This window comes from Blennius ocellaris (genome assembly GCF_963422515.1).
Source record: "Blennius ocellaris genome assembly, chromosome: 18".
In the NCBI taxonomy this organism is placed as follows: domain Eukaryota; kingdom Metazoa; phylum Chordata; class Actinopteri; order Blenniiformes; family Blenniidae; genus Blennius; species Blennius ocellaris.
The window spans coordinates 8814298-8835192 of NC_137667.1; the positions used below are offsets into that span (position 1 = coordinate 8814298).

General features: G+C 44.8%; 3 protein-coding genes across 3 annotated transcripts in view; all 3 read left to right on the forward strand.

The window, feature by feature from the left end:
• The window catches only part of lpgat1 (lysophosphatidylglycerol acyltransferase 1), a 57315-nt gene extending 53006 nt beyond the window's left edge, over positions 1 to 4309 (forward strand). The window contains exons 7-8 of the mRNA XM_080513668.1: positions 1790 to 1896; positions 2538 to 4309. Coding sequence (XP_080369794.1) covers positions 1790 to 1896; positions 2538 to 2689 — 259 coding nt within the window. The 3' untranslated portion in view covers positions 2690 to 4309. The remainder of the gene's footprint in view (positions 1 to 1789; positions 1897 to 2537) is intronic.
• Positions 4310 to 12035: 7726 nt separating this feature from the next.
• On the forward strand, positions 12036 to 15563 carry nek2 (NIMA-related kinase 2; the record flags this gene model as incomplete). The annotated part of the gene is made up of 9 exons (XM_080513712.1): positions 12036 to 12134; positions 12798 to 13015; positions 13258 to 13498; positions 13729 to 13811; positions 13905 to 14031; positions 14341 to 14575; positions 14667 to 14721; positions 14816 to 14892; positions 15358 to 15563. The coding sequence occupies exons 1-9, from the start codon at positions 12039 to 12041 to the stop codon at positions 15561 to 15563; spliced, it is 1338 nt and encodes a 445-aa protein (XP_080369838.1). The 5' UTR covers positions 12036 to 12038.
• Positions 15564 to 17148: 1585 nt separating this feature from the next.
• LOC308143272 (cytochrome P450 2K1-like) lies at positions 17149 to 20894 on the forward strand (the record flags this gene model as incomplete). Its single annotated transcript, XM_080514011.1, has 10 exons — positions 17149 to 17219; positions 17415 to 17517; positions 17609 to 17771; positions 18186 to 18335; positions 18430 to 18590; positions 18681 to 18860; positions 18972 to 19113; positions 19935 to 20119; positions 20488 to 20629; positions 20710 to 20894. 10 exons carry the CDS (start codon positions 17149 to 17151, stop codon positions 20892 to 20894), a joined length of 1482 nt encoding a protein of 493 aa, XP_080370137.1.
• Position 20895: the final 1 nt, after the last annotated feature.

A 20895-nucleotide genomic window follows, 5' to 3' on the forward strand; every position in this document is an offset into this window, starting at 1 on the left:
GAGGGAGGAGACTGTAACCTCTATTTGAAGGTGACCAGCAGCTGCCTGTGTGGGAGTGCAGCCTACTAGAGACCCCTTCTGGCTACAGGCGAGATTTCATCAGTGCCCATCGTCGTGACCTTTTTTTTGTTTTCCCAATCAGCTGTGTTGTTTTTTTTTGCTAAATGAGCCACTGTATTTGGTCTTTTTGTGCTTGAAAAGTTGTTTTCTAAGAGGAAACATCACAACACTACGGGGTCGGGGGGCAGTGGATAAGTTGATTGAGTGGGCGGTCGTCCAATTCAAGTGTTAATATGAAATACATTTCCAGATTTATGGTTTCATGCATCAAGAAGTAGATGATTGTGTTCATGGAGACATTCACAGTGATGCTAAGAGAACAATGACTCATTTATGTTTATAGTGGGCAAGTAAAACAGCAATGGGAAAAGCATTACCATAATTGAGTCAAATGCAGGCTTCAAAATAGTCAATACATGTGGATTTCTTTAATTTGCTGTGATAACAAAGAAAATATGTAGGTTTTTGTAGCTCTTGTTTGGATAATCGCTCAAATCTAATCAAGTTGTACAATTGTGCTTTTTTAATAAGCTTGAATCATCATTATTCACATTATAGGGCCACAAACATTTTGTTGACATTATACAAAATAGGATGTCATGTTGTCAAATGTGAGGAAAATCTGATGTTTTTGCTGGAAAAAATGGTCCAATCGCTGCTGTAGGAGTCAGTCATGTGACCATTATCACAATAAACAGCAGAGATGTATACAGATTAGGATGGATTCTTGTTGTTTCGTAGAAAATGAGGGAATGTTTAGCGGCGCGGAATGAATATAAACCGAAATACATTAGAATAAGCTGCTTGGCACTTGAAGGCGACATTCGGCAAATTTCTCAAAGGCACAACCCACAAACTCCTGCTCATAAAGACGTTTGGTAGAATTTAGTACCGGGAAAAAAAAAACCGTTCTGTATGTAATTTCTAGCAATTTAAACATAAATGTCCCTGCTTAAAGTAAATCATGCTCCAGTCTTTCAATCGGCTCAATGTGCCTCTTTAGATATCCTGTACGTTACCCGATCATGTAAATCGCATAGGTGTGTTGATTATAAGAGCATTAATTTGTTGCTGCTCTGCGAGATATAAAGCAACACGTTTTTGTGTACTTTTGAGCTTGCAGGCGAGACTTGAGCTGAGAAACATTGAAAGGTAAACCGTTAATTGTACGACGTCCTCATTTGCTCCCTTCACTCCTTTTAAGCAGCGTTGGTGATTTAACAACCTGAATTTGTCTAAAAGCTGGAATATCCAGGATTTTTATTTTTTTTTTCTCCTCCGTCTCTGCTCTTCTGACTTTGATTCGCCGCTTCTCACTTCCTCGCCGGCTGAACCCGTTCAACTCTTCCCCCGAAACGAGCGTCTCCTTCCCACGCACTTTCTAACCGAGCCATTTTGGCGACGCGTCATGAGTCGTCTGCCTGCTGCCGGGGCTCTCCCTCAGCACTTCTGTCCGTCTCCCAGCCGTCCGATGAGCCCTGCCAGCTAATGAGTCCCCGAAAACGAGCTGAAGCCACGGCAAACACAGACCGTCTTAATAGACTCCGCTCTGAAATGAAGCGCGGCGCTCGGGGACCACGGCCGACTCCCCGGGTTTGCCCCCCCACCGCCGATCAATGCAGACAAGTTTCGCTGAGTGAGACTTCACTCATTTGTTTTTGTTGTTTTGTTTTTGTGCGTTGTTTCATCTGGTTTGACCTCTCTGCTTCTTCTGCTTCTTGTGCTTCAGGATGTACCCAATAAAAGAGGTTCCCGTGGAGGCGGAGCCCCTGACTGACTGGCTTTATCAGCGGTTTGTGGAGAAAGAAAAGCTGCTGGCTCACTTCTACGACACAGGTCAGTCTCACCCTGCCAATAATCTGATCATCTTGGTCATTTTGAATACGTCCCCCCCCCAAAAAAAATAATTCTAAATTATAATTGAGACTCGAATCGACCTTCAATGAGTTGTAATCCAGTATAGCTGTTTTTGATAAATTGCGCAAGATTGATTCGCAACTTTGATTTCAATGAAATAGCAGCTGTAGTTATTAATTATGACATGAATGCATTTTCAAAGAGTAACTTATGCACTTAGTGGTGAGATGTTGTTATAATGGGTCAAATATTCTATTATGCCATCGCAAGCTTTCTTTACTACATTGAAAAAATGAGAAAATTGTTACATGAGAGGTTGTTATAATGTGTCAAATATTCTATTATGCCATCGCAAGCTTTCTTTATTACATTGAAAAAATGAGACAATTATTACATGAGAGGTTGTTAAAAACTCAAGTCGTGACGCTCGGGGGGCAAAGTGTGCCAAGCAGCAGGAGGGGCCGCGGGAAGGTGTATCTTGAACCACGTTTTTACAGCTTTTTATAAATCTCAATTCCAAAAATGTAATATTTTTCCCCCCCAAGAAGCTTTATTTAGACTTTATTTTCCGTCTCCTGAGTGGTTGATGGCTGCGTCGCTCGTGTCCCTCCTCTCCACAGGATCCTTCCCTCCCGTCAACGGACAGAAAGAGGCGGTGTCCCGGCGGATGACCCTCGACCCCGTGTGGCTGTGCGTCATCCAGTCGTTTGCGTTCGTCTCCGGCTACGTGTGGTACAGCGTCCTCCAGTACCTCTACTGCTGTTTATTTTGAGCGCTGCTGCTGCTGCTGCTGCTGAGGCGGGGAGTCTTGGAACCCGGACTGCTGTAAAAGCCTCAGGATCGGTCTGTCGGTCGGTGTGTCCACGGCCCCGGCGTAACATGTGCCCCTCCTCCTCCTCCTCCTCCTCCTCCTTTTCTCCCTCCTCCCCCACGATGGATGAATGTACATTTGCTACAGTGGAGAGACTCAACAGGAAACAAAAAGAAGAGAAAAAAAAACAAAACAACCAACATATGGAGACGAAAACACACAGATTACAGTATGAAGCTGGTCACAGGCAGTTAACTTGCACACACTCGCTCCAGCGGCCTATAGCAGAATAATCTCTCTCTCTCTGTCTCTCTCTCTCTCTCTCTCTCTCTCCATCTCTCACTCGTCACCACTCACATCTCGATGTTTACACGTCCTCTCATCCACGTAGACACTCACACCTTACATTGACTTTTTATTCAAAGTGAACGAAACGAGGCTCAGGACTCCTCCAGAAGACGCTCTGGACCGGACTCTCCCCCCCCCTCCTCCCGGGCTTTCGCCGTTGTAGTTTTACAGAGTTTAAAGTGTGTGTGGAAGCGTGTGTGTGTGTGTGTGTGTGGAAGTGTGTGTACGCGCACACGCATGAATGGAAATATGTGACGCGAAGCATAATGTCTGCCCCGAAGTAGTTCTTCTTCTTCTTCTTCTTCTTCCTGGCGAGAGTCGATGAAGCCCACTGGACCTCTCTGACCGAGCCTGCTGACGAGTCGGCCGGCGAGCCCTTCCAGAGCGAGCGGCCTGTTGGACCGCTGAAGCCGCTCCTCTGGCCTCCATTGCACTAAAAGGATCCATACTGCCCTATCCTGCCCCCCTCGATCGTTAGCTGTCAAGTGTTTTGTTTTTGTTTTTATTTCTTTCGTTTATCGTTGTTTACCGCTGAGAGAGAAGAGAAAAACAAAAAAAACAGGGGGGGGTGTCATGTTTACACTGCTGAAAGCCTGAAAAGACGGCGGCTCGAGTCAAAAGATCGTTTTTTTTCTGTGACGGACGAGAGCCGTCGTAACACTTTGGAGAGGGGGGGGGGGGATTGAAAATGTGGTGATGCGGGGCGAGGTTCGCAGTCTGATCACGTTTTTGAAAAAAGAAAACAAACCCTCCGATGTGGATCTCCCCCCCCCTCCTTTTTTCACCCCCTCTGCCCTCCTACAGCCATGTGCAGCTCCAGGATCTATTCAGCAGAGGCAGACCAAGAAGGCAGAGACTCTTAACTCCCCCATTGGACTACTTAGTTTTACAAATATTTAAGCCATATGCTTAGTGTCGTCGGGGTGAAATTTAAAAAAAGAAAAAGAAAAAAAAAGGTGATTTTTTTTTTTATAGAAAGCTACCCTTATGTTCAGCATTCTACAATAGAGATTTTGGCTTACAGAACTATAGGTGTCATTACTGTAAATTTACAGCATAACCTGCCTAAGTGAGTGTGTGTGGTTGTCTTATCCCCCCCCCCCACCTCCACCCCTCCACCCCCCATCTCTCCATGTTTTGATCTTTATGATTGGTGTTGCGACGTCAGAGCGTGGCGGCGGTCTCACCTCCTCCAGTGGTCAAATTTCATTTCATTTTGAGTCACTTGAACTGTTCCGCTGGTTTTCAAAGGGGTTGTGGGTGGGGTGGGGGGGGGAGGGTGGGGGAGGCGTAGTAAAACAGACATGTGGAGATTCAGGAAGTTGAAAACATTTCAAAGCGAAAGCTTATTAAGTGGAGAAGTTGCAACATGTGCAGGCGAACTGTGAAGACTGACTGGGGGGGGGGCGATACTACGTCTCAGGAGTTTCTCTTATCGAGGTAACTTCAAGGGGGGGGGGGGGGGTTAACCCTGAGTTTTCCGTACTGCCACGCTGGTAAGTCTACGTGGCAACTTACTCTGAATGTCGAAAAACCTTCTCCGCAAAAGAGATCAATCTCCTGACCAATCAGATCTCTTGAGCGGCGACCTGGCCCATTCTTAGAAGATTCCGATTGGTGCGCGGGTTCGGAGTGGAGTGGAGAGGAGCAGTGGGCAGGAAACTGGATCTTTTCGAAATAATGCAATGCAAAGTCTCGTCGCGCCTGACGTAACTGCAGAAACGTGAATTTGTGGAGCATCACATCTCCTGCCAGCTCGGTGAGGAGTTAATATTTCAACACTAAACACACTCACACGGGGGGAAACGGCCCCCAAATCAATGAAAAATCTTAACGGTTTCCAGTGTAAGAAGGTAAAACGCTGATCACGTGTTTTCAGAGTTCTACATGCATACTGCACTGCAGGGATTCTCCACCCCTCTCCTGTGAACTGCGCACTGATCGCGAAGGAAAACCCCGGGTTGAACTTACCGAGTTGTTGACGTGCTTTGCAGGTACAATCACGCGTGTCTGGGTAAGTCAACCCAGGTAACCGAGAGAGATCCTGGGTATGTTTCCCTTGGGTTGTAGTATCGGGGCCCCCGGTGCTTCATATTGAAACGTACACCAACACTCAGAAGTTTAGACACTTTTTTTTTTATTACTATTCATTTTTTTTACTGTTCACATTGTAGATTCTCGCCGACCACATCAAAACTGCATGAACACACATGGGATTATGTCGTAAACAAAGTGATGGAACGAGGGGTTTTATCATGTCTGGCGACGACCCCGTGAAGTTCCTTAAGAGAATTGAAGAGTGTGTGCAAAGCAGATGATGGCGACTTTGACGAATTTAAAATATGAAATGAGTTTTGAGTTATTTTAGACGGTTTTGATGCCTTCAGTGAGAATCTGCAATGTGAATAGTAAAGAAAGAAAGAAAAAAAACTAAACTTTGAAAGTGACAGTGTCCAAAACTTTTGAGTGTTGGTGTAATTCCAAATTAAAACGGCAAAACATTTTCCAGCTTTATCAAACCAAAAGTGTTGTCAGTTGCAGCTTATGCACAGAGATTTGCAGATATTTCATATTTAAAGCACTGAAGGTTCTTGCTCTTTGTGAGCCCCCACACACTTTGACCCCCCCCTCCCCCTGTTCTGTCCTCTGGCACTGTGTGTTTAAATCTTGTACATAAAGAAGCTGAGGAAGTTGTCGACCACGACTGCAGCGTCTCTCTCTCTCTCTCTTTTGACCTCTCGACGACTTCAGAGGAATTTATTTTGAATGTTTGGAGAAACATATTTCCCTTTTAAATAAAGCCACGTTCGTAAAGAACATGCATTTTGGGTGAGTGGAATCCGAAGGAAAAGACAGACCTCCATTCACTCTGCTTTGTCCAACTTGTCGTTAATCCAGCGTCGGAGCCTCATTCCAGCCGAGTTCGTGAAAGTTTGGACGGAAATCCGATGTTCTGAGGAAGCTGTCAGTTAGGATTTTATTCTGCACATTGTTTCTAAGTATTAATCTGATTCAAGTGTTTTAGATTTTGTAATAAAAAATTGCATTAAATGTGAACATTTTCAGGATTCAATTGTTCCTTTTCTTTGCTTTTTTTATTGAGAACTTTTGAACCGAAAGTGAGTTTGACCTCCGTTGCAGTTAATGAAGCCTAAATGCTGCAAGCTTTCAACACAACATAGCTGAGAAGATGTTTCCCATGGCGCCAACCCCTAGACTCCTCTGCTCATCCCACAAATACGTGTTTCACTATTTAAAAGGGAAATAATCAGACTTGCCACCGTGCTCCGAGAAATCTTACAGAACACAAATTTCCTCATGTTTTTTATAAACCAGTGGAGCTCATGTGGCCATAATGAACCAAACCTACCACGTCTTTTCTGGTCTTCCCGGAAGCGACAGTCTTTGTGGGAGAGGACAAGTGAACCTGCCCGATTCCGTCTCTGGAATACTCCAAAGGATCTTCACATGCGGTGGACTGATATCCATTTTTTATTTATTTTATTTTTTTCACTTTTCTTTTGGCATCGGTTAGGAAACATGAGCCACTACAGCTGGGTGGCTGTAACTGAGGACGTTTTCATGATGGACAAACTTGAAACTTGAAAAATCAAAGCGTCCATTTTCACAAGAAACGAGGACGAATAGTTGACTCACAAGCGGGAAAACGGCAATGAAGAGGACGGGTTTCCCCCCAAAGACCCCTCAGTTTAAGTTGATTCATCCGTACTGAGTTTCCTGTTGTTTTATGTTGGTGTTTAAAAACAAAAAAGAAATAAAACGTTTTTAAAAAATCAACTGCAAGAAGATGCGAAAACTTTCACAAAGAACAAAATGATCACAAGTCACTGCAAACAAAATATTTATATAAAAAAAAAAAAGATCAAGGAATCAAGATGACTTATGCCACAAGTGTTGCAGACTTCTGTGTATATTGAAGGACTTTTTAGAGATTTCAAATTAGTGTTATGGTTATTGCCAAGAAGCTATATATATATATATATGAGAGAGAAAATATTCATAACCCTCAAGTGTATTCCTTGCCAACACGTGTATACGTGGATATACATAACACCTGTATGTATATGTATATATATGGTTTTTAACCATTAAATTCATATGAAGATCAAGAAGCTCTGAATTCAACTAAAACTCAATGTGAGACAAGTGTGCAGTCTTAAGAGTTTTCAGGGACTTTAAACTACTTTCAAACCCCTCACTGAGTCTAACCTACTCATATTGTTTACGCCGGAAAAAATTTTTCCTGATTCCTTAGGATATTAAATACTGCTGGTCCTCTTTTGTGTGTGTAACCATGAACTTTCCCCTTCCTGGGAGGTGAGAGGATGCTCTGGCAGTCTGGTGTAACCCAAGCCTGTGTTTGCTCAGAACTGAGGCCGTTGTTTAACTGTGGCGTCAGTCACCGGCTGCTGAAAGTAACCGGTTTGTGTTGCAGAGCTCCGTTTTCAGCCGTGACGTGGAGACAGACGGGAGATCTCCTTACCTGAGCAGGCCGCAGCTTGTCAGGAGTGTTTTGGGGATGTGTGGAATTGAACCTGAGCCCCTCACTGTTACTTTCATGGTCGAGCTCTGACCTACAAAGGCTCATATCTTTTCCTAAAGAGTGTTATGAGCTGGCCGGCGAGGGATCAGAGTGTAACATAGGACAGATGGGGAAAAAAAGTATTTAACCAGGGAAAATTAGGATTTATTTTAGTAAATAAAATCAGGGGAGCCGGAAACAGAAACCAACAGTTCAAACTAAAGGAGTCACAGCCAACGAAAAACAAGCAAAACCAAAAGATAGGCTGAAAAAACGGTTTTCTTTCACAAAAGAACAAAACTCAAAAGAAACCCAATTGACTCAATTAGCAATTCCCGGTGTCCAATTAACAAAAATTACCAAAAGCTCAGGAATTCCAAATATTCTGCACACAAAAACAGCCGCCCAGTGTGACACATCTTCTGGAACTCATGAGTTCTAGACCAGGTCCTCTGGACGCCGAGCCAATCCCAGAAAGGCACCGGTGCAGGACAATCTGCATACTGATGACTTTAGGGGCGGGGTCTCGATTCTTCAGCCAATCCGTGGAAGGCACAGAGTCATTTGCATGCCTCCACCCGCACCATACAGCAGAAAGGGCGCCTGCTAAGTACTGCTGCTAACTTAGCGACTTTCTCGGTAAATCTTGGGACTTTTCGGGTCTTGTTGACGACATTTTTTGTTTGAAAAGCGCTTAACGACAAATCTAGCGACTTTTTCTGCTGTCATTGATGAAGTTCTAGTGTGTTGGGCGACTCTGCCCCTCCTCTCCTCCGTCCTGAAGCATTCACAGACCCGAGGTCAGTCTGACAGGAGCCTCCCTCCTGACGAGAGGAGACCCTCACCACACTGCGTCCACGCTGAGAATGAACCGCGCATGCGCAAGGCCACCGCTTGTTTACTGAGCGGCAAGTAAATATAAATGTTGTTTTTTTGTTGTTTTTTTTTTTTTTTACATAGATGTCATTAATTTACCGGATTAACAAATACAAATTCTCAATTCAAGGTCCATGGGCCACATTCGCACCACATGTGGTCTAAACAAGGAATTAGGCTTAAAGTTATTTTGAGAAGTGATGGTCTATTTCAGTGACAAAAACAAAAACACTGGAATCAGCATCAGAACGATCATTTGCACTTCTAAACATATTCAAGGCGTTTTTTGTTTTGTTTTGTTTCTTTGCATACTTTGTCTCTTCCATAACGTTATTCCTCTTTCCTACAGCGTGCCTTTGTCAATTACGCGTCAATGTCCAATTATGCAAATTGGGCGATGACTTTTGAGGACGGCCAATAGCTACTTTCCTTACTGAGGAGTTAGGGCCTTAACAAGAGCAACATGGTGGATGAAAATTCTGAATTTGAGATTCAACACAGAGAATTTGATAAAGTCTGGGGACTCTGGGCGGTTGCATGTTACAGTTGCAGTCTATATATTTAGATACAGACTTCCAATTTAAAGCTTTTTACATCACAGCAGATGGTCATGATGATATCTTCTATCAGAGGCGTCCAAAATCTCTAATTCTGCCATTTCTGGTCAGACGCAGCATTTTCTTTCTTTCATTAGTCTCGTTTTGTCAACTCAACAAAACAAGTTCATTACAAACAACATGATTCTAAAACTCTTACTCAGGAAGTTTGTAGTGAAGCAATATTTCTCTGTGGCCTTGAACTAACTTTTATTCTTTGTGCACTCCATATTCCATGATACTTTTACAACGTGATGCATTAAAAAAAACTGAGCTGCAGTTGGCATGTGGGTTGTAGTGTGGATACCTCAGCTACTCTACTTTCTGTGGAAGCTGCGCTCTAAATGAACTTGGCATTCATTCGCAGTGTGACAGAGGTCCACACGTCTCCCCGCCTTCGCCGAGTCGCTCGTCTGCCCTAAACTCGTTGGGTTCACAGAGTAAATGGGAACTTGAGGCCAGCGTGGTGTTTCATCAACAGCGTCTCCACGGCAGCTGGTCAGGTCTGCGGGACGGCCAATAGGGCGGTCCGGCGAAAACAACAGGAAGTGAGCTGGAAAATGGGATTAAATATGCACCAAGTCCCACCGACCTACCAGAGGGTGGAAGCCGAGGAGGAGGATGAGGATGAGGAGGATGAAGAGGAGGGCTCTGGATGGAGACTTCAGGTCCACTGATGAGTGTTTTCCAAGGTCGCCCATATGATAGCGATAAATTAGTCTCCTGAGAAACTTCTGTGTCCTCTGCAGATGGACACCTGCAAAGGGCCATTTCACGGGCGCTGCTTCCCCGAGGGCCTCAATGTCACGCTCTGATGCCCGCTCCCTCGTGAACGCGGCGGCGGTGGCGGTGGCGGCTTCCCTTGAGTCAGCAAGCACTAAAACATCCAGCTGTGGAGAGGAGGGCCGGGCTGAATGTCAACTGAAGCAGCCGCGGGTCTCACGCAGGCTCACCGGCTCCCCTCCCTGCTGTCACACCAGTAAAAACCCTCCGAGTTTGTTTTCCCTTATCATATCTCACATGCAAATAATGTACGGCGGCACACCTCTCTGGAGGTTTTCTGCACCCCGGGAGCGGGACAGCCAGGGAATGACAAACTAAATGTTAAAACGCAGCCGCAGAGGTGAGCACACGGCGAAAAGCTTCTACGAAGAGCCACAAAAACTAACAACCGACACAGAAATTAGTGTAAAAAAAAAGGGGGGGGGGGGGGGGGGGGGAGTGAGAGAAGTGGACCGTAAGCGTCCTGTTGCCCTGTTCCTGCCCGTCAGAGGTGGGGAGGTTGTCACAGGATGGAGCGGCCTGTCCTCCCCGTCACTCCCTCTAAACTCCCGGCCTTTAACGGGGCCAGCTGACGTCAGAGCGCCCTCAGGCACCCGACTGTCTCTGTTGTTTTTAGCTGTCAGTTTTCCACTCACACGCCTCCCTCCCTCCCTCCCTCACCCCCTCAAACAACTGTTCTTGGCTGGTGTCCAAACTCCTCCAGCTCTTTGTAGAAGTGACCTTTGCAGAGGCAGACTGACAGCCCGGCCCGGGCGCTCGCTCGCCCTCCTGGTGGTGTGAGCGGAGAGGATGGAGGCCCAGAGGAGCGTCTCAACCGGAGGAATCCTTCTACCGAGAGAGATCCCAGGAATCGGGTTTTATCTGGTGTAGCGATCACAGATCAGCTGGAAGAAAAAAGAGAGAGCGAGAGAGCGTCTTTCGTCTGTCACGGGGAGTCAGTCTTTGATCCTGCGTGCTTTAACCTGAACTAATCAGTTTGTTCTCAGCATGTCATATAAAAAAATCAAATGAAGGAACGAGCACAAGAAAACCTTGTGAATCTGTCTCAGAAAGTCGAACAATAAAATGAATTAAAACTACAAACTTCGGGAAAATTGTGAAAATGATCACGTCTGAAATGAGCCACAAATAAACTGATGACTTTATTTACATTATTGTGTTGTGTCGTACGCAAAGCATTCTGATGCTTGTTCATTCTCTATACTGCTTCATTCACCTGAGGGGGTCGTTGGGGGGGCCGGAGCCGATCGCAGCAAATGATGGTCATATTCTGGACATGTCACCAGTCCGTCGCAAAGCATATACAGAAAAACTGTAGCCAGAGAAGATCCATGTATGCACTGGGAGAATATGCAAACTCTACACAGAAAGGCCCATAAGGCCGGATGTGAAATGGGGCAATTCTCCCAACAAAGCAATGCATTTATGTCAAAATGGGAAATTGGCAATTTATCTCCACAGATGGGCTCGATGAGTTTTTCTTACTTTTTTAATGGTTACCCCTCCCACATCTTATTTTAGTAGATATTATTAGAATCAGAGCCTGCTATTTATGATGCAAAACAATATTAAAAAGAAATTTTAAAAAACCAAAACAAGAGCCAGCAATGTGACAGCTTTCAGTATAATTATAAGCTATTATGAGCCCCTAAAATCACATGGCAGGTGTCTTTTGCCGTCAATAAAAATTCCAAAATGATGTGCAAATCATATAAATTAAAAAGGTAAAGCTATTTTGAGTTGGTAATTGTTGGAATTAAACTGATTTTGAAATACACTGATGTTTTGGCGCCACCTTGTGTCCATTCGACCGTACGTCATACTCCCGCGTCAGTCTCGCGGTATTCGGTCGCTTAGCAACCTTAGTATATTGGCCAATCGGGAGTTGGCGTGCCTGGTCCGAGCGAACCAATCACGATCGAGGATTTCGGCACCAGTTTAAAAACGGAGAGCGAGCGCTTCCTGTTTTGGCAGCTGCTCCAGAGATGAGACTGATTACAGACAAGAGAAACACGTTCGATTGATTTAATCCACTTTATCGGCATCTGACGTTAAACTCCGCTCGGGAGTGCGGAGTCGGTCTGCTGGAGGGGCCGCAGCGGCTGGTTTCACCTCGGACGGTAACGTTAAGTCGGGTAACTTGTACCGTTACGTCGGTTGAACCATGCCGTCCCGTGTGGAGGACTACGAGGTGCTTTATACCATCGGGTCCGGGTCGTACGGAAAGTGCCAGAAAATAAGACGAAAAGCTGACGGGAAAGTGAGTAAACCGACTCCGAGAATCGCACTGCCTACCTGAAACGGACGTTAAGCCGCAGGGGGGGCATTGCTTCTGGAGCTCCTGTCCAGGGGCGGATCCAGGATATGTTTACACTGAGGGCGCAGTTAAACTGGTTAAACTGGGCATCATAAAGGGATTAAATTCAAGTTGCCATTGAGATGTGTGGGTGGCCATATTTTGATCTCCAGAAACGATGATGTCTCACTTCATAAAGTTTATTCAGCTTATGTCACATGCAGTAAAGTACTATAGAGTCCTGATTTTAAATACTTCATCGTCCATTCAAAAACAATGAAACCAGGACATTCTAATGACTTGCTAAAAGAAGAACCCAAGGATGAAGAAAGACTGGAAATAAGGTTTTTCGTTGTTAATTTAGTGTAATTATTGCTTAATTTTGCTTTTGTTGGCTCAGTTAATTCCATTTCTTTCTAGTCATGGTACACACACACACATACACATTAATACAAGGCTTGATCACCCCTTTTTTGTTTTGATGATTTCTCCTGTTGTAATTAGTGATGTGTGTGAGGGTCTATGTAAGATGGCTGCAGATAGTTTGAGGAGATTTTGCAGTGTTTTTCAAACATGTTTCTCGTGCACCCGTTTATCGGTTTTGATCTCGCTTGTTCTGCGTCGTAGACCCTCGTGTGGAAGGAGCTGGATTATGGGACGATGGCCGAGGCCGAGAAGCAGATGCTGGTGTCGGAGGTCAACCTGCTCAGAGAGCTCAAGCACCCGAACATAGTGAGGTACTACGACCGCATCATAGACCGGACCAACACCACGCTGTACATCGTCATGGAGTACTGCGAGGGCGGCGACCTGTCCAGTCTCATCAGCCGGTGCATTAAGGAAAGGTGAGGCAGACGTGAAAACACACACACATGAGTTGTTTTTTTTTGTTGTTTTTTTTTTCTTTCTTCCACAGTCCAAAACATGCACAGCTGACGGTAAATTGTCTGCACGAATAGATAGATTTAGAAAAGGGCTTTTTCCATGTATGAAAAGAGCTGAAGGCATCTGACGGAAAATAGTTTTCTTGAGAAAAGCGTTGGAGGCTCTGCAGAGGGAATAACGTGTTGTTGTTTTTTTGTGGCAGGCGTTACCTGGAGGAGCAGATGATCCTACGAATCATGGCTCAGCTGGCGCTGGCGCTGAAGGAGTGTCACCGGCGGAGCGACGGCCGAGCCACGGTGCTCCACCGGGACCTGAAACCGGCCAACATCTTCCTGGACATCAGGCAGAACGTCAAGCTCGGGGATTTTGGCCTCGCGAGAATCCTGAACCACGACACCAGCTTCGCAAAGACGTTTGTCGGCACGCCGTACTACATGTCTCCAGTAAGTCTCCACAGGGGGTTTTCTTTTTTTTGGGAAAACTTCCGTCTGTGGTGGTCGAACTGTCCAACGTCAAACGTCAGCTAATCAATAGCTTGGAAATGTTGAATCTTGAAATATGTTGATGCACCCTGATCGTTTCATCTAATATCTTTACGGAAGTGCCAAACTCTGAGGACTAAAACATAAAGATGTTTCAACTGCTTTCTAACGTGCTTCTCTGTGTCTCCCAGGAACAAATGAACAGGATGTCCTACAACGAGAAGTCGGACATTTGGTCTCTGGGCTGTCTGCTGTATGAACTCTGCGCTTTAACGTAAGTTTCCCTCGAAACTCCTCCACTTCGGCCGATCGCTCCCGGAGCAGCGTCTCGCCTGCTCACGCTTCCTGCTGGATGTCTCCCGTTCAGACCGCCGTTCACGGCCCACAGCCAGAAAGACCTGGCGGAGAAGATCAGAGAGGGGAAGTTCAGACGAATCCCGTTCCGCTACTCCGTTGAGCTGAACGACCTGCTCAGCAAAATGCTCAACCTGAAGGTCAGAGGCCTTCTTCTTCTGTCGTCCAAGTTTTCATCCCTGGGTCTTTTCCGTGCTTTGGTTCAGATTTCAAAGACATTTTCTCATCTCATCCTGAGAGGCTTCCCTGTGGGGGGCGCCAGAGTGTCTCGGAAGACATATCTGGTGACCGTCAGGCTCTTATTGCCTGCATGGCTTGTGTCCTAAAGAAGATGATAGGAAGTCAAACGATGCAATTTTATATTGAAACATATTTTTACAAGTCAATTTCTTGTCTGTGACTTGGAGACGAACGGAAGTGATTTCAGGGGTGATTTGGTCTGTTTCCAGGACTACCTGCGGCCCTCTGTGGAGTCCATCCTCCAGAGCAGCCTGCTGAGCGAGGCGGTGGCCGAGGAGCAGAGGAAGGCGGAGGCGCGTCCGCGGAGGAGGTCGTCGGACTCCAACGGTCCTCCTCCCAAAGCGGCCGAGCCGGCGGCCGCCCCGGCGGCAGAGCTGAGACTGCGAGAGCAGGCGCTGCGCAGCCGAGAGCAGGCGCTGAAGGAGAGGGAGGAGAGGCTGGAGAGTAAGGCCGATCGTACCCTACCGCGCGTTTGAGCCACAACTGACCCCCGTCTGGCTCACTGACACACTAACTAACTCCGTGTTCCTGGCAGAAAGGGAGCAGGAGCTGTGTGAACGGGAGCGGTGGTCGAAAGAGAAACTCGCACGGTAAAGCTGCCGCCATCACCGGACGAGACCAGGTGTCCCCGGTCTCGGTCTCTCTCTCTCGCTGCTTGATGCTCATCGTGGTTTGCCGTTTCAGGGCGGAGAGTTTGCTGAAGGACTTCAACCGGCTGCAGCAGCAGAGGGAGCGGGTGGCGCTGTACGCCAAACACCGAGGTATGGGACTCCACCCAAGACCTCTGGACTTGCACAACCACCACTAAACTGTTTTTTTTTTTTTTTTTTTTGAAAGTTTGTTCTAATTTTTATGTCGTGTAAATAAAGTTTTATCTATTTATTTATTTATTTGTCTTGCACCAATAAAGCTGCTTAAATAATTCTCAAATTTAGGCCACGTTGCTTTTGTGCATTAGCCTCCAGTTCGTCCAGATTCTTTTGTGTGCAAAGTTAGAAATGCCATCGTGCAGAGGACAGTTCAGCTGCTGGATTATCTTTTGTTAGTCATTCAACTGATCGCCATACATAAGCTCAACACTTACAAGATGTTGGTATAGTGAAAACATGGTACCTTTTTTAACTTGCCGTCATGGCAACAGTCAAACATCACTGGCCTACTTTGAGCTTTTCCCGTGATGTTTATTTGCAGATCAGTCGCTTGACTCTTTGCCGCTTGGTTTCTAGATGAGGAGAACACGTCGCCCGGTAAGAAGAAGGTGCACTTTGCCGGCGAGGGCAACGAGAACCGTCAGCCGGTCGGTCGCTCGAGCCCGACGTCGCAGGAGCTGCTGCTGAGGAGGCTGCAGGCGGCCAACCTGCGAGCTCAGGCACTGGACGAAGTGGAGAAGATCTGTCGGTCCAAGAGCAAGCCGTTCCTTGGCATCCGCTGATCTCACACACACACACACACAGTCTCTGAATCACTATCAAACTCTACGATAAAGGTCATAAAAGTTTGGATTATATGACAGTTCTTCTACATTTATCCAGGAAAAGGCCATAATTTATGTGAGGAAAAAAGACTGGCTGTGAATGAGAAGCACCTTACAAACTGAGGGAACCACACAGTCGTCTACACTGGAGGTTGTCGGATTGTGGGAAGAAACTCATAACTCACAAGCGGACTGCAAACTCCACAGAACTGCACCGTCAACACAACGTTCCGTTACTGTGCTCAGTGACCCGAGTGCATAAAATGCGAACGTTTAAACGTTTTCTCATGTTTGACTTGTATTTCTATTGTCATTCACCTTGATTAAAATCATTTCTCACAACAGGTTGGTAATTCCTTGTTGCTTCCAGCAATTTAAACCATGACGTATGAAATGCAGAAAATATTTACATTGCAAACTTCAGTGAAACACTTTTTTTCCTTCTTACTTCTAAAGTTAACTTTCATGAACTTCATAGCTAGAGAACAAGAAAAGCAAGTGAAGAAAAGATTGTCTTGAATATGCTGGCGATATTCAGATAATTGCTCTATAACTAATGATTAAAAACAAAGTGTACCAATGCTATTTTGATGAACACACACCTATTCCTCAGGACGATGTACAAATTATCAAAGGTGCTGATAGAAAAGTGTCAGAATTCACAGTCCATATAAAATGAGATAGAGTGAATGAATGGTCCTGTTAGGCAACATTTTTAAATTTTTACTACAAGTGTTACTGCCTTAACAGCTGAACCTGCTCACACATTTCCTGCACAATCCAGAATACACCGGTTATCAGTTGAGGTTAGTTGGAGGTGAATAAGTTGTGGGTTCAGTCATTACATGGGATTTTCTCTATTTTGATTGAAGTTAATAAAAAAATAAATAAATTTACCCAATAAACTGAATACTATGAATAACAGTGTGAGGGAGTTGACAGTTTTGTCTTTCGTGACAGAAAGGAATAGGACTACTTTTTTTATACTGATTTATTTACATGGCAGCTGTAACATTTTTTTTTTCATTGTATCATAATTTTACTTTTACTTTTTAAATGTTTGTATTTATACAGTAGAGTTGTACATATTTTATATTTGATACCGGATTATTTTCTTCACATATTCAATTTTATTCTTTCACTGCTTAGTTGGCCATAAATAGTGTTGTTTTCACCTTGAAGCTCTTCTCCAGGTATATAATATATTATATTTCATCAGCCTTGTACATATGAATATTTATGTAGTTAATATTGTGAAAATGGTGCAAGGCAACCAAAGACTCTAACTTTGTATGGTGAGAGGTGAAGACAAGCTTAGCTGGTTGCCTTTTACACAAACATTAATCTCACCCTCAGTCCTAACCACAAACTTTATTGGTTATTTATTCTCGTGTCAAAGTCCATATCAATTCTCTTTCAGTATTTATTTTTTCCTCCTGTTGTGCCAACTTAGTTTGTTGACTTAAACCCGTCCCTCCTCTGCCCACAAATTACTTCTTTCTACCGAGTCCTGCAGTCACTTGTTCCAGACTCGTGGGGCATCATGGATATTTTCTTTCCGTTCAGTAGCCCGGTCATTCTGCTGGCAGTTCTCACAGTCCTGCTCATCTACAGGTGCATTCAGATTAAAAAAAAAACAACCAAAAAACAAACTTGTAAAGTTCCTCTTTTTTTGTATTTCTTCACACTTCAACATAGACTTTAACCTTTCAACTGAAATATCTCACTTTATGTGTCAAATACATGTTTCCATTGTGTTGAATTATTATTATTTAGTTTTTTAAAGATGCACCTATGTTTTATTGTCAGTTTCCAACAGCCGAAGAAGGAGCCTCCAGGACCCACGCCGCTGCCTCTGATAGGAAACCTGCTGCAGCTGGACATGAAGAGGCCTTACAACACATTGGTGAAGGTGAGGACGGCAGAGGGAACTTCAGACACTCTGTCAGGCTTCTCCTTTTTAAAAAAGAAAAAAAAAAGAAGACATTTTCTGCTGTCCTCAGTTGTCCAAAAAGTATGGCTCCGTCTTCACCGTCTATCTGGGACCCAAAAAAGTGGTGGTTCTCGCAGGATACAAGACCGTGAAGGAAGCACTTGTTACCTTGGACGAGGTGTTCGGAGACAGAGATCCGCCAAGGTCTGCGAGCCACTTCTCCCAGGGACACGGTAAGAAAAGAAACACCTTTGTAGGAATAGCAACAAAAATAAAAATGTAAGTAGTTAGGGGGAAGGAATGAGTCACTGTTACTCTTCAGCCGTTAGACTTTACTTGTTCACCAAAAGGTTCAGCTTCAGCTTTGTGGAATTGCTTATTAACTCGTTGACTCAGGCTTAATCTGATAAGCTTTAAGTCCATCAGCCTCAGAGTTGTCTGAAACATTAGATTTGGCCGTACAGGGCCAGAGTGGTTGGCCATCTCTTTGGGTGTGTTGCATGTTCTTCCTTGTGTGTGAGTTTTGTCCAGATATAAAAAAAAAAAAAAAAAAAACAGTTCACAGCTCCAGGTTAGAACCACTGTTTGTCCAGGGAGCAATTTTTCCGCCGCGTCAATGAAACTGCTTCAGAAACTCTTTGTTCCAGGGGTTTTATGGGCCAATGGGGACTCATGGAAAGAAATGAGGCGCTTCGCTCTGACCAACCTGAGAGACTTCGGGATGGGCAAGAGGGCATGTGAGGACAAAATAGTTGAAGAAACCCAGCATCTCCTTCAAGTTTTCAAGAAATTCAACGGTAGACCACTGTTCAGTCACATATTAGCAGTGCATGGCTTTAAGAATCATCAATTAACTTTTCTTTTTCAATTTTCAATTTTTTTTAATCTCAGGCGAAGCTGTTGATACAACTCAGTCGATGAACTGTGCAGTGTCCAACGTCATCTGCTTATTCGTCTATGGCAGCAGATTTGAATATGATGATCCCGAGTTCCTAACTATGGTGAAAGAAAGCATCAGAAGCATTGAGCTTCAGGGTGTCCCTTCAGTACAGGTATTTTTTTATCACACCTTTGTTAAGCTCATATTGACAAACTCTTTCCATCCACTCATACGCTGTGTGTGATTTCAATGGGTGGCACAGAAGTACAACGTCCTCCCGTGGTTGTTTCGGTGGGCTGCTGAGACAAAGGCTATGCTTGCCGCAAATAAGGCCGAGCAAGACCTGAACCGGTCCTTCATTGCTCGTCTCAGAGAGATGTTCGACCCACAGATGTGCAGGTCCTTTGTGGATGCTTTTCTGTTCCGGCAGCAGAAGCTGGAGGTCGGTTCTTCATTATTCTACATGGTTTCTGGTACAGGTTGCAATCTGGGAACCTGGGATGTTGTCAGATTTATTGAACTGACCATGTTGTTGTTGTATGTCTGTGTTTAGAGCTCTGGTACGACCAACAGTCATTTCCACAGCGACAACCTCTTGAACACAGTGTCAAACCTGTTCCGTGCCGGTACAGAGACGACGTCCACCACTCTGAGATGGGGATTTCTGCTCATGGCCAAGTATCCCAAGATACAGGGTACAAGGCTCAAGACTTAAATACCTCAAATGCAAACATTTTTTTTAGAATAGATCTGTAGGATCTGAGAAGGGTGAGAAATGTTAATTTTAAAAGATTAACTGAAATCCATCTTTCCGGATGGCTTTTGTTGCAGGGCAGAGACATACAATATTCACTTCAGCTGGTGTGAATGTTGTCTTTTTAGATTAATTTGGCAATAGTTCTATGTCATTTTGCTTTTACACTATCAATAATTTTGGATGTAGTTTATGACTTATTGAGATGCGAGTATCGGACTTGGTTTGGAATTTATAGGCAGCTAGTTTAAGACTATTGTTCTTCATTTTATGCTTATCGTAGCTTTAAGCATAGCTGTGGATGTGTTTTAAGACCTTATGTAGCGTAAGGTTTGTTGACAATGTGGGTGAAAAATTCATAATGACTGATTTATGGATGGTTTTGGACTCAGTTTTAGACTTATCCTGGTTTATGTCATGGAAATCCCAAACACGTGACCAAGTCCAAGATGAAAGCAATATTTTCTCTTGGTCAAATCATGAAAAAAAAACTCTGAAAATCAAAGCCAAAAAGCTGGATGGGCTGAAACACAAATTCAGTCAATTGTTGAAGAAATCCGTTTAAAATGATCAAACTGATACCGATGTTCCAAAACATGCTGAGACAATCTCCCCCACTGTTCCAATGGACTGTTTCAAAGGAAGGATATTTTGTCCATCGAACTCACTGAAGGAACTTTCGTCTGTTCAAGTGTCGAAGTGGCAAGCGCCACATTGATGTGGTCTTCTATCGATTTTTTTTCTTTTCTTTCTCCATTACAGACCAGGTCCAGGAGGAGCTGAGGGGGGTCGTAGGAGATCGCCAGGTGCAGCTCGATGACAGGAAAAACCTGCACTTCACCAACGCCGTCATCCATGAAACCCAGAGACTGGCCAACATCGTTCCCATGTCACTTCCTCACAAAACCACTCAAGACACCAATTTCCACGGCTATTTCATCAAGAAGGTGAGGCCGAATGAAATCCCAAGCAAAAGGTAATACCTGTTATTACATGTTATTACTTGTTAATATGGTATTCAGTCTATTTGCTGAGGTTTTAAACAGTCTGTGTCTTCTATCTGAGGGCGGCGGGTGGCGTGCATGGAGGGATCCTTTAAAATACAGCTGACTGTCAGGAGGCTGGTAGATTATTTACCAAACAAAAGCCATTTTTTTGGTGCAATTCAAATGATATGCCAAAAGAAGAATACATCAGAAAAAGAAAAGCAAATGGTTCTTTTTATCCCTCTACTCAAACATAGAAACTGCTTTCTTTATGAGGTGGCAGTGCCAGAGGTGACAGGTGACGTAGAAGATTGCGTAAATTTCTGCAGGGAACCACAGTGTATCCTCTTCTAACGTCCGTCCTGTACGACGAGGCTGAGTGGGAGCGCCCGCGCACTTTCTATCCCGCACACTTCCTGGACACCAACGGGAAGTTCGTCAAGAGAGACGCCTTCATGCCCTTTTCTGCAGGTTTGTGAGCTCGGCCAGTCTCTGTCGCGGACGTCCCGACTGGCTGGAGGCTCAGACCGTTTCCCCTCCTCCTCTTCCAGGGCGCAGGATTTGTCTCGGAGAGAGCCTGGCCAGGATGGAGCTCTTCCTCTTCTTCTGCACCCTCCTGCAACACTTCCGCTTCACTCCTCCGCCCGGAGTCTCAGAGGACGATCTGGATCTGACTCCGCGTGTCGGCTTCACCCTCAACCCCTCACCCCATAAACTGTGTGCTGTTGCCTTGTGAA